The 17,394-nt window shown below is 40.9% G+C and overlaps 1 protein-coding gene across 3 annotated transcripts in view; it reads left to right on the top strand.

The window, feature by feature from the left end:
* The window catches only part of Ryr2 (ryanodine receptor 2), a 574,535-nt gene that overhangs the window by 510,718 nt on the left and 46,423 nt on the right, over positions 1-17,394 (top strand). For 2 of the 3 annotated variants that reach the window (XM_026788350.1, XM_026788349.1), the window contains 5 exons: positions 10-86; positions 826-899; positions 11,467-11,547; positions 12,751-12,839; positions 14,642-14,770. In XM_026788350.1, coding sequence (XP_026644151.1) covers positions 10-86; positions 826-899; positions 11,467-11,547; positions 12,751-12,839; positions 14,642-14,770 — 450 coding nt within the window. Of the gene's footprint in view, positions 1-9; positions 87-825; positions 900-10,318; positions 10,352-11,466; positions 11,548-12,750; positions 12,840-14,641; positions 14,771-17,394 lie in introns of all 3 variants that reach the window. The other variant, XM_026788348.1, reaches the window with a different exon arrangement.

The following is a 17,394-nucleotide window of genomic DNA, read 5'->3' as shown; positions in this document are numbered from 1 at the left end:
TTTCTGTAGAAGATGCTGGACTACCTGAAAGAAAAGAAGGATGTAGGCTTCTTCCAGAGCCTGGCAGGTCTCATGCAGTCTTGCAGGTGAGGGTGTATGTTAGTCTTGCTTTACCCAGTGACTGCGAGTGAAAGTATTTGTTTGGTATTGTAGTTACTAGACAAACAATAATTGTTCATGAACTAAGACTTAAAAAGAGTTGGCAGGGTTTTTTTATGGCCTGTCCTGTTTGTGGAGTGTTAATAATGTGCTAAGTGACACTTTAGTAGAGTGTTTTCAGAGTCTGTGGTCTTAAAAGTAGGAACCTCTGAGAATGAAGTGCAGTCTCCATACTTGAAAAGAAGCCTTACAGTTTTGTTTGAAAACAAGGTAAAACAGACAATTCTATTGAGTATTTTTTGGAAGCTTTGAAAGCCACTTTAGTGGGGGCACGTCTCATGTTGTGTTAATAGTGATTTTTAATTCTCTCTCTGAGGTAGTTGTTTTCTATTCTGTACGTCCAGAGAACATTTGATTGGCAAGCCTTACACAAGCTCCATGCAAGCAGTTCCAGTTGCAGAAACCTAACATTGTATTTCTGCATGTTTGTTGACAGTAATGTTCTCTCTGAGCTGACGTCTACGAACCTTGTACTTGACTTTCACATTGATCACTCATTGTCTGCCCCTAGAAAAATGAGGGTGGAATGCAGTGGATTGGAAAATATTTTCAGCCTATGCTACCATGTAGTGCACATTTGAAGGCATTTTAGTGTCGGCCTTTGCCTCCCTGAACAAAGAAAATGCCCCATTTGTCCTGTAAATGTCTTCTTCCTTTCTATTGCAGTGTCCTTGACCTGAATGCCTTTGAGAGGCAAAACAAAGCGGAAGGACTTGGGATGGTGACTGAGGAAGGATCAGGTATTGATCACTTCAATGAAAAGGGTCCCTGACCCTGTTCTTCCTGAGATGTGTTCATTTGCAACTACATTTTCAAGGAGGGAGAGCCAGAGGAGCTGTTTTTAAATAAATAGCGTGCGGAAGAGCTCATTTGGAAGTTCACATGGGCCACACCCCTAAAACCTATACTCCACATTAATCCTGACACCACTGTCAGTGTGCTTTCTCCCAGTTGGGTAGTCATAAAGATTTAAAAGACTAAGAAGAGATAAAGACCCGTGCTGGAGAATTATCAGCAAAATCAAAGTACATGCAAGGAGAGATGATATTTCATTTTCTTTGGCCATTTTAGCAAGCTGCAGGCTCATTTTCTTCCTCCTTAGAACAATCACCCATTCGTCTCCTCCAGTCTCACCCCCTCCCTATGTCCTCCCCTTTGGCACACTTACCCTTCTCTCATCTTTTCAACTTCCGATCTTGTTTGACTAAAAAAAAAAATCAGAGATTTTTTTTATATATTTGAATAGTTGTAACTACTTTATTTAGACATGTCCTAGGTTCATGCCATCTAAGAATGTTTCTATCAACAGAAAGATTGCCATGTAATAATGCCCTGAAAGCAGGAGGCCTCAGTGGTGCCTGTTCATTTTAGGAATATTTATCAAGAAAAATTACCTTCAATTTTTTTTTTGTTTCAATTTCTTTTTATTCTTTTATTTCTTCTTTTAAGAACATTTTAGTGTCTGTGTGGCCCTGCCTATTTTTCTGCTTCTGTTTGCTTGGTCTGACTTAGATTTGGCACAGTGGCTGGTGGCATATTAGTTTTGGAACGTTGCATCCTTTCTTGGATTAATTTTATTTCAAAAAATAGATGTTGTGCCATCTGCCATTCCTAGCATTTCCTGGCCATTCTGAAATATTGTTGAATGAACTAATCTTTTTTGTGACTGTGCATTTTTGTTCTCACCAGTAGGAGAGAGCCATGTCTTTCTTGCTGTCTCCCGTCTTTTGTCATGGGGACATACTGTGACCCTGCTAGGCCCATGTGGCTTCTGTGTTATTTAATTTGTGTTGTTTTCATAAATAGGTCCTGCCATCACCTTCAAGCCACCTGGTCCTTTGATCATTTCCTCCTGTCAAGAGGCTCCATCACCAGCACCACTCTAGACTTTTGATCTTTTCCTGCCCTATGGCCCAGTGAGAGAAGAGGGATATTAGAAACCTCAGGGCACTTGCCTGCCTGCCTGGACGATCTCAGTTTCCTAGGGAGTTTTTAGTTGTACAATACCAAAAAGAAAATGAATCTTCTGCCCAAAGTCTCACTCCCCAGCTTAGAATTTGAAGTTAATTTAGCTTCCCCTCTACTTATTATTATTAGAAGATCAGGGTTTTAGTTCTCAACCAGAAAGAAAGGCCATGGCAGTGGCCATGTGAGTGTGACAGTTATGCACATCTCTCAGGAAAAGGTTGGTGTTTGTCTCTGCATTATTTTTTTGTATCACACAGAAATTACCTGGATTAATAAATTACTTTTCTATTTCCTTAAAATAGTAACGAAAACCCTACTTTCAACTTGTTTCTCTCTTCCATTTCCTTTCCTTTCAACAACTGTCATGTTCCACCTTCCTTTCCTCAGCCATCACTCATGAGCGTGGTAACTATGGAAACCAGACGGCTGTTTGTTTATTTGCTTTTTGCCTAGGCTACCTATGTGTACATACTTGGTAGTCACTGTTTTGTTCATTTTTTTTCCTTTTTATTGTCTGTTTCGATAAGTAGATTGTTTGATGTCTTTCCTGCATCCTGTTTCTTTCATTTATAAACCCAGGTGTCTTCCTTTCTTTTGTCTTATTTCTTTGAAGCTGAACTATTACTCATATTCAAGATATAAAGGGTCCACAGGATTTAAATAACATTTGTTTTCATTTGCTCTCTTGTGTTTCTTTCATTTATACAATGGTCCTCAAGGGTCCACCCAGTGTTTGCGACTGTCGTGTGAATGAAGGAGTCCCAGAATTGTGTGTACCCATCCCTCTGTGTTGTGTCCATCATGTACATACTGTGGCTTTATGACTGTACCATGTGCATGGCAATCTGTGTCACATCAGCCGAAGTGACCTTTGAGTAGCCAAGTGTACTCTGCCACTAGCCTTCCAGCAGGAGGCCCCCTGGGTCATTTTCTCTTCCTTTGAAGATATCACAGATTTAAAAAGTCCTTTGGCTTAAAAGTTAATTTTCATCCTTGGGCTAAATTAAAAAAAAAAACCAAACTCAAAGTAGTGTCGCCATTTTACTCTGCAAAGAGACAATGTTTGTAGCCTCTGAAGAGCAGTGCAAGAATAAGGAGAAAAGAGGGGCGTCAATTATTCAGTTGTTTATTTTTAGCGGCACCTAGTATATCAAGACAACTTTTTGAATCAAGAAACATATTGGAACACTCCACTGGTCCCTGATCTCTGATTGTAGTACCACATCTCCAGCTCTACTTTCAGAGTTCTTGTAGAAACTCACTTTGGATGTATGTCTGTCATCCCTGTGCTCAGTCCATTCGTTTCTTTTTAAAAAAAATATTCTATATAAATGTAAAGAAAAACTCATACCTCTTTGGAGAAGGAAAAATTGGTCATCCTTCTAAAAATCCTTCACCTTCCTTTCAAGACTCACACCACACAGGCTCGGCACTGGGGAAACCATGACTAAACCCTACCTTCTCAGTCTGGCACACTGTTTTAATGAAGGGATGTCTGTTCCTGGTGGTGATCCTATGACCACAGTTAGAGAAGTCATGAACTTACGTGATTGAAGGTTTTAGTACCCACAGCTCTTCCAGTAAGGGAAGCTATAGGCTGGTTGTTATGGGAGAGGAGACAGATGAATCAGGAAGGTGACCTGACTTGGTGGACATCACACAGCTGTGTTGCAAGGCCAAGGTGGAAATGTGGGCATGCTGCTTCATTCCAGTGAGTTTGTGGATTTGGAGTCGAGCCAATTTTTGCACTTCTTATTGAAGCTTCAAAGTATTTCTTTTCTTTCCTTTCTCTCTTCCTTTCTCTCTCTCTTCTTTTACTTTATTGAAAATTTTGCTATTATTGGTGCTATTCCTGATCTGATCAGGAGAATTCCATTAGGAATCAGGGGTTAGTTTCAGGTTCGTATATGGAGATTTTGGAGAAATGATGTGCTTTCTTATTTTCTTGCTGTGGGCTTTTGCCATGTCAGTTTGCCCCTGTCTTCTCTGCTGTTTCTACTGTCTACTTTAATGTCTTCCATTTTGCCAGAGACCTCTATCTCCCAATTAAAAACAAACCAACAAAACAAGCAAAGAAACAAAAAGACAAAAAACGAATACAGCCAAAAAACCTTTAACAACAGTGTTTGATGGCTTTATGGTGTACTCAGTGTTGCCCTTTCTGCCTCTCTGTATATTATATATTTGTATACTTTCTTAAAAATGACAAGAGGACAGCTGGACATAGTGGTGCAGGCCTTTAATCTCAGCACGTGGGAGGAAGAGGAGTTCGAGGCTGCCCTGCTCAGTATTCTGAGTTCCAGGACAGCCAAGACTACATAGTGAGACCTTGTCTCAGGAAAAACAAACGCACACATGATGCCCATATTTCCTCTCATTCTTGGATTTCTAGCTTGTTCTTTCTGGGACCATTTAACTTCATTTTCAAAGCATAGGGAACTGAAAAGTGTAGTTTGTCTTCTTTCCGAACTCTTCTGGAACACAGCAGAAGAGACCCTGTTTCGTTTTGATCATTGTGGATGTCATACACAAGATAAAACTTTGAGGTTTATCTGATTCTATAGAATTTGTTTGATTAAAAATAAATTTCTTCTAAACATAAAACTGAAAACACCTCTTCTCCCCAATATCAGCTCCACTTAAAAATATTTCACCCTAAAGTTTTAATATTTATTGAGACTCCCAAATTCACATGAGGTTGAAGCAACAAAGATTAACTTTTAGTTTATTAAACAGAATGGAATCTATTAATTTGGTAGGATTGGATACCTTAGCTTTTATTAAAGTGGTTTTTTTTTTTTTTTTGCTTCATCATGTACTTGCTTTTTTTCCTCCAAGACGTTCAAATTTCACTCAAAAGTGAGTCTTGCTGTCCTTTGTATTTTATTCTGCCCCCTTGCTTTTAGGAAAGACTTTGATGTTGGTTCATGGAACCAAATAAGTTTTCTTTTGAACCTTTGAAGCACTCAGTGGAATCTGAGATGTGTTGGCTGGTACCTAGGCATGGGAGGAGATGATTTTGAGAATTCCATGTTATGCAGAGATTTACAAGCATAAAACTTCAGAACAGTCTTTTGTATGAGTGAACTTACTGGAAATGCCTCCACTCGGGGTCATGACTTGTCATAATAGGATGACATTTGGCCTGACATGGGAGTCTTTAAGCAGAAGGAAGCCAGGGACTCCATGTAGAAGGGGCAGCACATGAAAGTTTAACGTACAGAATGACAGTGAGAACTGTGAATCACTTGGTCAGATTGAAGAGATTACTTGATCAGTGTAGACAGTAGAAAGAGAGTTAATGATGTTGATGTCAACCAAAGTCATACCTCAAAAGGAATATGAGAGAGTTTATTCTGGAGCCAAGTATGAGAGACCATAGCTCAGTATGGTTAACAGTTTCAAGAAGTTTTTTGTTTTTGTTTATTTTTTTTTTTAGTAACAGAACAAATGAAGTTTTAAATAAAATTATTTTAAATACTTTGATGGCAACATCAGGTGGTGGGTTACAGAAGGTGAGGAAGTCTCTTCTGTAGGCATTGCCTGTGGTTGGATGCCAGGGGCCTATTTGTATATTACAAAGGATTTATCTAATAATCTTAAGGATGTTAGGCACCCTTAACTAGTTATTTATGGGGCTGAAATAGCCCTAGATAGTTTGGTTCGGAATGTGAACCATCTCAGCTCTCCACAGATCACAGAAGTTCTGATCAGATCTGTCGTTTACCCTTGCAGAATGTCAAACATGCAGATCTGCCTTCTCTATGAACTTCAGTTTACAAAGGGAAACCCTGTAGCTCTTCTTTGCTCTGTCGAGAAATGTCTGTTTCTTTCTGGCACTGTAGCATATCCTTAAATTAGTGGCCGCAGTGCTAGATGACCTAAATGGGATGAAGGTCGTAACATCCCTGGCAGAAGAATGTATCTAGAAGGTTGCCTTGACATTCAAAGCACGCAGATTTCTCAGGAAGACTGTTGTAATAAACAGACCACAGGTCCTCCAAAGACAGGGGCCACCATTCATTCCTTCATGACTGTCAGAGAGCCCTGAGGCATGTCTAAGGACAGATTGCAGGGACGTCTTCAGAGTAGACTTTTCATTATTAAAGGAATACAACTGTTTATCTGGAGAGCATTCTCAGTGGGCTGGTGCTTTTGGGCTTTGAGGCCACATCGTGGATGAAGGTGATCCCTGTCTAAAGGGAAGGTGGTCAGCTAGAATGTTGATGAATGAAAATGATGAAGGACAGCAGGAATCGCAGAGAGAAAAGTGACCGCTGAGATGACAAAGTGCTGGCCATAAGAAAAGCAGTCTCCCAAAGTTTGGAAATCGCCTGCAGCTATTTTAATCCACTTGAGTAACAAAATGCTCAGTCTGCTGTCTTTTTTTTTTTTATTGTCTTGGCCTCTGAAATAAGAACATCTTGCATACACAGTTTCTCACTAACTCAGTTTTAGTGGATGTGTTCTATAAAAATTATGCGTTGTTATAGATGCAGCCTAGTTAAATACACTCTGGAAATTAACGCGTTGTTATGGATACAGCCTGCTTAAATACACTGGTTTAAAAGTCTAGGCCGTTAGACCTAGACTACATGGCTTCATTTCTTCCAAGCTTTACATTTTTTCCTTGACTTAGGTTTTTATGGCTGTGATTAAGCGTTGTGAAACAAGCTGGGGAGGAAAGGTCTCATTTATATAAGCTTACAACTCTCACGGCACACTCTTTCACTGGGAAAACAGCAAGAACTGAAGACAGGACCCTAGAGGTAGGAACTGAAACACAGGCATGGAGGAATGCTGCACACTGGATTATCCCCCGGCTACTTACTCAACCTGCTTTCTTATGGTTCCCAGAACCACTTGCTCCTGGGTAGCATACTTCTTACAGTTGCCTGGACCCACCCTCGCCAATCATCTGTCAAGAAAATATACCTCAGGCTTACCATAGGCCAGTCTTGTGGAGCAAGTTTTTCAACTGTGACTCCCTCTTCCAAAACGACTCTAGCTGTGTTATGTTGGCACAAACCAAGCAACACGTTCCTTTTGTGTTTTGCAAGTTTCAAAGCATGTTTATGGGTGTAAGCCAATTCAGTTGTTCAAGCACAAAATGAGAAGATGGCGAGTTTGTTCATCTCTATTGCAAGGTGGGGGGGGGTCAAAGGTGAAAGACTGCTTGTATTAGTTCCTTTTCCTGTTTCTGTGATCAAGCCTCCAGACAGGGGCAACTTAAGGGAGATAGGATCCAGTTTGGGTTCACAATTCAAGGGCACAGTCCATCAGGCTGGGAAGTCATGGCAACACGAGTTTGAATAGCTGGTTACATCAGAGTCGTGGTCAAGGAACAGAACAAAATGAATGCTATACTCAGCTGCACTCTTTATGTAATACGGACCAGGATTCCTCACTCGGGAAACAGGCCTGTGCACTGTCATTTCATGCCATCAAGATAATCTCCCACAGGCCTGGCCAGAGGTCTATCTTCTAGATGATCCCAGACTCTGTCTGATTAACAGTTACTGCTAATCATCATACTTGCCCAAAGCCACACATTGAAAATAGTGTCTTTGGGTTCTAAAACATGAGTTCATAATGTAAAGAACATATACTATCCATGATGGTTGTTAGTCCAAGATTTCAGTAGTTACTGATGTTAGTTTTACAAGGTCTAAATGGGATGCCACACTGGATTCAGAAAGACCATGAAATCTGGAAAAGTACTGATCCTGCCTGCCTCCACTATAGACTGTGGGGTTGTCAATTTCAGGACACTGTTCATGCAAAGAGGCACCTGACCTAGCAGAGACATTTGGATGCTTATTGGCAGTCACTGTTCTCAGGTCTTTACCTGCAAATTACTATATGGTCTTTCTACAGGCAAGTTTTCTACATTCCAAGTTGTTGGGTTGAATTATAAAAAAGAAAAGATTATTCCTACCTAATTTATATTATTATAAGTCTCAAATGAAATCATGTTTCTAACACAAACTCATGGTCACTCAGTGTGAACTGTGAGGCCATTTTTTTAAAGGCACAATTCCTTGCTATTTGAACTGTAAGATAACTACTGAAGTTATGAGTATGCTGCTTAAAAAGTGATATTAAAACTAAACCCACACAAATAAACTAAACCCACACCAAGTTTTTGCTACTTAACATTATTTTCGGTATTAATTTTTCAGCTTTTGACATCACAGAAAATAAATATTTAAGTCCTCTGAAAATCAATTTTAATTTAATTTTCTTCATTGCCATGGGGTATTTCTGAGATTCATTTGAATGAGGGCTACTGAGAGAAGTCTTTTCATACAGATACCATCATAGTGCTCATTATCAGAGATATTAATATTGCAGAACCGTGCAACAATGTGAACACTAGCCTTTGGGGCCTATCCTTTCCCAGTTATTAGTTATGTGCATACTAAATAGAACTTTCACAAACATTATTAAATTTTATGGACCTATTAATATTCATTGTTAATTAATTATACATCATCAATATTAGTAGCAGCTGAGCCAAGCTTTAGTTGGAAATCAGGTTAAGAGCTTCAAATTATGTCCATGGTCATTCTGAATAATCCCTATTAATACACACAGTCACACACACACACACACACACACACACACACACACACACACACACACACACTTCTACCCCTAGCACAAATGTCTTATTCAGCTTAAACATATAATCATTCATTGTATAAACTGGGTAAACCAACTGTAAGAATAACAGTGTGTTAACTTTATCAGGTCACATAAAAGTGGAATCACTGTTTCATTCTTAGTTTAAATAAAGTCTATCTAGTTTCCCCATAATGAGAATTTAAAATGCTGTGAATATTTTGCTCCTTCACCATGAAGGTGATTTCCATAAACCATAAATATGATTAAGCATAAGCAAACAATGATCTCTTGGATAGGCACGCTGCTTAAGTCTTTACTGTGTCCTCACCGCTGCTCCCCATGTCAACTTTTTAAAATTATCCTTTTTATGATTTGTAAACATACTGCAGATGATGAAGAGCTGCTGGCAGGGTACATGGTAGCTCCATTTTATAGATGGAAATAACTAAGATGCGAAGAACAAACTCCTCACAAGCAACAGCATCCTAAATAATCCCCTCTGTGTGATACTATTGGACATCTTAAGCTGCTCATAAAGTAAAGCAGAGCGCTATGCTTCATCATATTCATACCAGCCCCCAATGACCATTATAAATATCCCACGACCATAAAGGCAGTTTCAATGCCATCAAACTCCTCCATTTCGTCACTTGTTATTAATAATCATTTGCATCTGACAGAGGGATTTCCTTTGCATCGATCACAAAACAGCCTTGTTAATTGTGCAGCATCTGCAGACATAAAGCCGTCTCTGTCTCTGTTACTAGACCACACCTACTGGCAGCATGGGCAATGGCAGCATTTTAACGGAATAGCAGTGAGTTCTTGAGGCAGAAGCATGCTAGTATATTTCTGACATCACTGACAGTGAGCAGAGGCTTGGCTCATCCCTCCCTTCCTTCTGCCCCCTCCCCCATTCTTCTGATGTCTGCAGTGTCCTTAAATGAGTGCAGTTTCTTGTATGTGTCTCAGCTTATAGTAAAGAAAACACCACTATGCCAACAATAATGAGTTTGGTTACAATTTATTTCACTTCAGGCACACAAGTAGACTACCTCAATATTGTTACATTAGGGTTATTTTTTCTGAATACTTTCTACAAGGCTTATATTTTCCATTAGCTTTTTGAACATTGAAAAAAAACATGCACATGCTATTTTCCATTTTCTGAAATAAAAAAAATCAATGGGCTCACAGGGAATGAATCAATATGTCTGAATGAACTCATGATTTTTTGATTTCAATATCATTTTGAAGAGTCTTCTGATTTATATGGCTCATGAAAATGATACCCAGACTCATCAATGGAGAGTTTAGCTTGTCTAGCAGCCTAAACTGTTCTCCTATCATGGACCTAAGCTTTGAGGAATGGACTTATCAGCCATGTGTGGAGGTTCCTCTTAATCTTTGAACTTGCTGCGTCATTAGACTGGTACACTTGGCGATTGTATCGTATCTTGGGGGTGAATAGGGAAACAAGTACAGTGATTATATATATACTTTTAAAAGTGTTTACATTAGTTATCAAAATGGTTTTGCTTCTTACCCCTACCATTATATGAAGCCTCTCACTTTGAAAGTCACAGACTACGGACTGGTAAGTCCATCAGCTCTCTTGTCTCCATGATCATTCATCTTTCCAGCTGAGCACATGACATTGGTTGCATAGTGTTCTTTCTAAATCCAAACTATTTCCAGCCTGTGAAGTTATCATTTTATTTAAAAACGTTAGTACATCCATTCACTGGCAGAACAACTTTTTTTTTTTGGTCATTTTGCTTTCTAAACAGATGTACATTCCCAAGAAGACATTCATAATTTTGACATTTTTTCCAGTTGCACATTTTTACTTTAACAATCAGTTTTCATTTCTGTGATGCTGTTTCATGTTTGTTTCTTTCCTTGTGTTTTTGTGTCTTGAAGGAAACTGTGATTGTGAATTGCAAAATAGGTAAGGGATCAAACCCTTTCCCAAGTCTCCATCCTTAGCCATGAAGTGTTTGTAGGTTTTATAATTCAACGTGGCTTCGGCCTGAGGGCTGTCCATCTTGCTTTCTTACCTTTCTATGTTAGTGATCAGCTATCGGCTGAGCCTCCAAGTCTTTCTTGGGGTTTCACATGGACAGTGCTCCCCATCCTCTGAGAATACCCCCAATAGACATATCTCTATTTGAGACACATGAGGTACTGGGTTTTTCAGTTGACAAGTTGATGAAAATTTTAAGTGAGTTGACCATCTCCAGCAGTTGACCATTTTCATGAAGGCCTTTTAATTATTATTTATGAAAAGAAATCATTGGTGCTGTTTTATAGATACGTTAGTGGCTTCGCTGTGAGCCATGGGAGGATACCTTGGGAGCAAAGCAAGTCTAGCATTTATAAAAGATGCAGAGTTCATTGCTCATCACAAAACAAGGTAGCGGGGAAGGAACTTCCAACCTTTGGGATTTTGTAAAATGTTGCCAACCCATGCTGCTGCTTTTAACAGAGAGAAATCTGAGTTTTAAGACTGACCTGTTCTTTTCTGATAAAGAAAAAGTACATCTATCTGCCAAGCGCATGATCCTAGGAGCTTCAGATAGAAGCGTAGTGGCTGGGACTCGATTCTGTTCTGGGTGCAGAAAGCTGCTAGTTGGATATGCAAGTGTTGGAGGTGGGGGCGAGAGGGGGGCACCTGGGCGTGGTCACACTCATCCTCTGCCCTTCCCACAGGAGAGAAGGTACTGCAGGATGACGAGTTCACCTGTGACCTCTTCAGATTCCTGCAGCTGCTCTGTGAGGGACACAACTCAGGTGGGTGATCTGCAACCCTGGCTGATGAGAGCAAGGACATTACGCTTGCAGCTGTAACAGCAGTAACCATGGCTTCCAACTGCAGTTGAGCTTGTCAGTTGGTGGGGGCTGAGCCTTGTTGTGCAGGCACTGAGCACTGTGCCATGGCAGTTGATATGGGAAACTGTAGCTTTGAAAGTCTTTGAATGGCTTTTTGATCCCTCCCTCCCTCCCTCCCTCCCTCCCTCGTTTCCTCTTTCCCTCCCTCCCTCCCTTTTTCCTTTTCTCCCTCTCTCCCTCCCCATTGTTCTTTTTTCCTTTTTCTCTTCCCCCTCCCATCTCTCCCTCTCCTTCCTCTCTCCCGCTCTTGCCAACCACCCCCCCCACTCCCAGTACTTCTCCCTCCCAGTTTTTGAGACAGAGTCTCATTGTGTAGCCCTGGCTGGCCCCAGACTGGCTGTGTACACCAGGCTGACCTTGTACTTGCATACTCCAGCCTTTGCCTCCCAAGTGCTGAGATTTCAGGTGTGCACCATGCACCTAGCTCTGCTCTATTCTTCCCAGTATTGTAATGTTAGAGAAAACAATGGCTGTGGAAACCATATAGTAATAATAAGTATAATATAATTAAATATTTTCATAGTAATGTGGACAGCTGTCTCTTTTGTGCTTGTTTTATTGACTTGGGTGTACACTTGTCTATGTTGCTTGATAGATTTCTATTCCTTGTTTTCATACCCTCTCTTGGCCAGCCTGCAGGTCCAAAAAGGCAGGACTCACACCTCACAGTTGTCTTTGTGTTCTAAGCATGTCTGTGCAATACTTCAGAACACATGATTCCTGAATAAATAATTCTGCTTTGTGTCCTCAGTGAAAGAAACCTCAGACACGTATGTCCAGAGCTCTAGAGTGTGGGATAAGACGATGTTAGCGATATCTCAATCCAGAATTGATCATTGATGTTCCAAGAAGTTTCTAAATGTTTTGGGAGATAATAACTCACTTTGGTTTTCATTTATGTGGATGGAAATTAAATCCAGGTCTACCACTAGTTAACTGGTGGTTTATAGAAAGTGCAAGTAATTTCATGTTCAAACGATGAGAAAAAACACTACCCTTTTAACTACCATAATTTTGCTGTTGAGCGCATCAGTGACTGGTAGGGTCACCTTATTTTGTACTTCTGAGGGCATATTAATAAAAAAAAACCTTGTAATTGTGTAGATTTTCAAAATTACCTGAGAACTCAGACTGGCAACAATACAACTGTCAATATTATCATCTCTACCGTGGACTACCTTCTCCGCGTGCAGGTAAGTGGTCACACCTGCCAGCCACAAGTGACACTGGCATCAGCCGGCTAACTGCAGAAGTAACATTAAGTGTGTTTGAATATGTGTGGATTTATGGCCAGATATGGCGTGGGCTTTGTCTTTGATCACAACCTTCCCATCATTCTTAGGGAAAGCTAGCAGGACTTAGGCCTCTGACCCTGACTCCTGCCATACTCATTATTTTCTCTGTGTAGATGTATGTTTTTTTGTAACCTCTCATTTTGAGCTCATTGGCATTTTAGATTAATTTCTGTTTTGTGAAGTACTTGGATGCATAGTTCCTGCTTCTTCCATTGAGACAGCACTGGAGAGAATGTTTGAAACATTCCTACAATTAGGATAGTCCATCCCACTGCCACCCTGCATTCAACTTTGACGTCCCAAGCTTAGTTTTATAATTATCTTAATATTTTCACCCACCTAAATTTTGCCCTAACATCTTGTTGCTTAGAAATGCCTTTAAGGCTGTACTTAAGTTTAACCTGTTGTTTGCTGGGTTGGAGCTGAAGAAATGAGACTGTACTTACGTTAAACCCGTTTGCTGGGTTAGAGCTACAGGGATCAAAATATACAATGACAGCAACTCTGTAAAGGTTTTAGTTCTCTCATTTTCCTGTAAAAATGTCAGGCCCAGTATTGATCAAGCAAACAAAATCCTAGAAGTTCAAAACTTCCAGTTTTTTCCTTGATATTAAAAAAAAAAAAAATCTCCCTTGTACCAGGATTCTGACCCAAAGTCCTGAACTCACACTGAGTCCCAGGAAGCTCTTAAACTTGTGATTTTTATCTTAGGTTGTCCCCAGCCACCAACACCTGGGATTACAACATGACATTAGCAGGACAGGCCTATATTCCTTTGAAAATAAAGGAATATGGACATTTTAGTCTCTTTCCCTCTCCTCTCCTCTTCTTTTCTCTCTCTTCTTCTCTTCTCTTTTCTTCTCCCCTCTCCCTCCCCTCTGTTCTGCTCTTTTCTTTCTCTTTATCCTTTCTTTTGCTTCTACTCCCTCCTTTCTTCCTCCTCCTCACTAGCCCTTCTCACTATCCCTTTCCTTCATTTCTTCTTTCTTCTCATTGTTCCTCTTCCTGAGAGGAGAAAAATCCATTATGAAGCAAACATATCAAAAGGCACTTCTGAAAACGTATTTGTAAGTTCTTAAAGACTGTCACCCAACTCAAATGTGGTTCATATGTTCAACAAAATTATTATATTATTCATTTAGCCAACAAAGGCTCCTTCCAAATGTGAGTCCGTGGGCATTTCTGTGAGTTCGAGCCTCACAGGTGTTGGTTTTCAGCTCCTAGTGATCGTGAGCAGGCCAGCCACTGTCCTTAGCTACAAAAGCTAGGAACATCATGGAATTGTCTTCCTGAAATACTCCTAGCTCCTCTGAAGAAAAGGAGGACTGACTTTTTTACTCCAAAAACACTTTCATGTTTTTCATAGTCATGGCCTATCTACTTGCCAAACTCACATTGTAAACACCAAATTTCACTCAGTGTATAAATGCTTTAGTCTTCCTGAATTATTGCAGTTGTCAAAATCTAGCGGATCAGAAAGGAATTCTTGAAGCTAAGTTCTCTGTTATTTAGAGAGGGGTGTTGCTGGGGTGCGGAGGGTGTTCCATACTGTATGCGTGGGGAGAAAGTTGATGACCAGTGTCTACTTCTCAGTTTTCCTTTTGCACTGTTCTAAGCTCTCTGTCTGTGATGGCTTCAAGCCTGGCTGGGGCACTGATAACTGGCCAATGCCCCTCCACAACATGGTCTCTGTTTTCCAGGAGTCCATTAGTGATTTTTATTGGTACTACTCTGGGAAAGACATCATAGATGAGCAGGGCCAGCGCAACTTCTCCAAAGCCATCCAAGTGGCGAAGCAGGTGTTCAACACTCTCACGGAGTACATCCAGGTAAACATGGAAACCTTTCTACTACTCTAGAAAAGAAAAAAAAAGTTTTAAAGAGACTCTTCTGACTGGGCCTGGTGCCACAGACTTAGTATTCCAGCTAATCAGGATGTAATGCAGAAAAATCTAAAACTTGAGGCCTGCCCAGGCTGAGAGTGAGATCTGGGCTAACCTGGGCAACTTAGTAAAGATCCTGTCTCAAAAAGCAAAGAGGGCAGATGGTGTGGCTCAGTGGTAAAACATGTGCTTGGCATGTGTGAAGCTTTAGGTTAGATCTCCGGTACTTATAGTTAGGTAAGTATGTAGGCAGAAGAAAGATAGATATAAAATTTAGCATTGAATTCCATAGAAAGTATTTCACACCTAAAATATGTTCCACATTCCTATTGACTTTTAAAAAATATTTTTATTTGTATATTTTTTATTTTGTAATTATGTATTTATTTTTATGTGTGTATGAGAGTGCCCAGGGAAGCCAGAAGAGGGTGTCAGATCCCTGGGAGCTGGAGTTGCAGGTGATTGCAAGCTGCCCTGTGGTGCTGGGGACTGAATCCGGGCCCCCTGGAACAGCAACAAGCTTGTTAGCCTCTTCTCCCTCTCCTCAGCATTCCTGTCCATTCTCCTTGGCAATATCTGGACTAAAATATGAGGTTGAGATGTGTACCTACACACCGTGACACTGTAGTCATTAGACAGGCTTGCTACAGGACTGCTTTGGGCTGTGTTGCATTTCGAGGGCTAGGAGTAATTGTGGAACACACATCAGGGAGAAGAAAGGAAGGAGAAACTGGGTCATTAGTGCTCATTCTACAGGATTTTAGTAACAGTGAAGCTGAAGTTTCATAGAAATAATTAAAGAGTATCATTTAAGAAGCTGTGTTCAGGTAAAGATGAGTAGGTTCTAGAATGTACACTGCATTCCTTTCGGCATTGGAATGTAAATGGGTGAGATTGTACAATGTCATTTCCCATATTTAATTTATTTCTCAGTTCTGGAACTAGGCAGCGCTGTACTTTTTAAAGTAGATACATTCCGTCCACAAACTGGCAGAAGGAGCTGAAGGAGCTGAAGGTTGCAGGCTGCTCACTCAGGGTCGCTCTTCCTGTCTGCTGGGCCAGGGGCCAAAACAATTTACAAAGCAGTAACCGACTGGTCGATATTGGGATAAGTGATCTGTCTTAGGTTTGATTTTTGTGTCAGAATTTTGTGAAGGAAGCTTTTTCATTGACTTTCCGGTTGAACCAGATCTAGGAATTAAATGTCCATATCTTTCTGGTTTTTAGAAGATCAGATTAACAGCTTGGCTTTTGACTTGGTAACCTGGAACCTTAGCATGAATGACTTTATTTTGATTTTCAATCCAGTTTTAGTCCAAAACAATGGCCTACTACAATATTCATTTGGTAATGGGGTAGTGGGTGCATAGCCTTAGACTGCCCACACAGGTCCTAGTTAACCATATGTGATGTAAGACATTATTAGTATTATTAATTTATTTTATATCCTGACCACAGTTTCCCCTCATTCCTTTCCTCTCAGTCCCTCCCATTTCTGCCTCCTCTTTCATCCACTCCTCCTCTGTTTCCATTCAGAAAAGGGCAGGCCCCTTATGGATATAAACAAAGCATGGCACATCAAGTGTAGTAAGACCAAGCACCTCCCCTTGTATTAAAGCTGGGCAAGGAAACCCAGTATGAGGAATAGGATCCTAAAACCCACAAAAGAGTCAGAGACAGTCACTGTTCCCACTGTTAAGAGTCCCACAAGAGGACCAAGTTACACAACCATAACATATATGGAGGGCCTAGGTCAGTCCCATGCAGGCTCCTTGGTTGTTGTTCATTCTCCGTGAGTCTCTATGAGGCCAGGTTAATTGATAGTGTGGGTTTTCTTGTGATATCATTGACTCCTGTGGCTCCTACAATCCTTCCTCCATCTCTTCAGCAGGATTCGCCAAACTTGACCTAATATTTGACTGTGGGTCTCTGCATCTGATTCCAAGAGTTGCTGGACGAAGCCTCTCTGATGATTATTAGCCTAGGTGTCAGTCTATGAGCATAGGAGAATATAGTTAGGCATCATTATATTGACATTTTTTTCCTCTGGTTGTGTTTGGTTCTGTCCTAGGTCCCTGGGCCACCTAGTCTCTGGGTCCTGGTACTCCAGACATTTGGAGAGTGGGCTCACTCTCATGGCATGGGTCTCAGGCTAGACCAGCCATTGGTTGGCCACTCCCACAATTTCTGTGTCACCCTTATCTCATAGGCAGGATAGACTGTAGGTCAAAGGTTATGTGGCTGGGTTGGTGCGCCAGTCCTTCCGCTGGTAGGCTTGCCTTGTCACAGGAGGTGGCCAGTTCAGGCTATGTGTCCCCTTTTGCTAGGAGTCTTAGCTGGGGCTATCCCCATAGATTCCTGGGAGTTTCCCTTTCTCCAGGTTTCCACCTGACCCTGAAATGACCCCTTTCCAGTTAACTCTTTCAGTTCTCTCCTTCCCACCTCCCCCGCTTGATCCCTCATGGCTCTTCCCATCCCACCCATCCCCACTCCACCCACAAAGTCTCTTCGATTTCCTCTTCCCAGGGAGATCCAAATGCCCCCTTTGGGCCCTCCTTGTTACCTAGCCT

This window comes from Microtus ochrogaster, unplaced genomic scaffold (assembly GCF_000317375.1).
Source record: "Microtus ochrogaster isolate Prairie Vole_2 unplaced genomic scaffold, MicOch1.0 UNK2, whole genome shotgun sequence".
NCBI classification, from domain to species: Eukaryota; Metazoa; Chordata; class Mammalia; order Rodentia; family Cricetidae; genus Microtus; species Microtus ochrogaster.
Note: the sequence above shows the minus strand (reverse complement) of the source record. Positions and strands in the feature narration are given on the sequence as shown.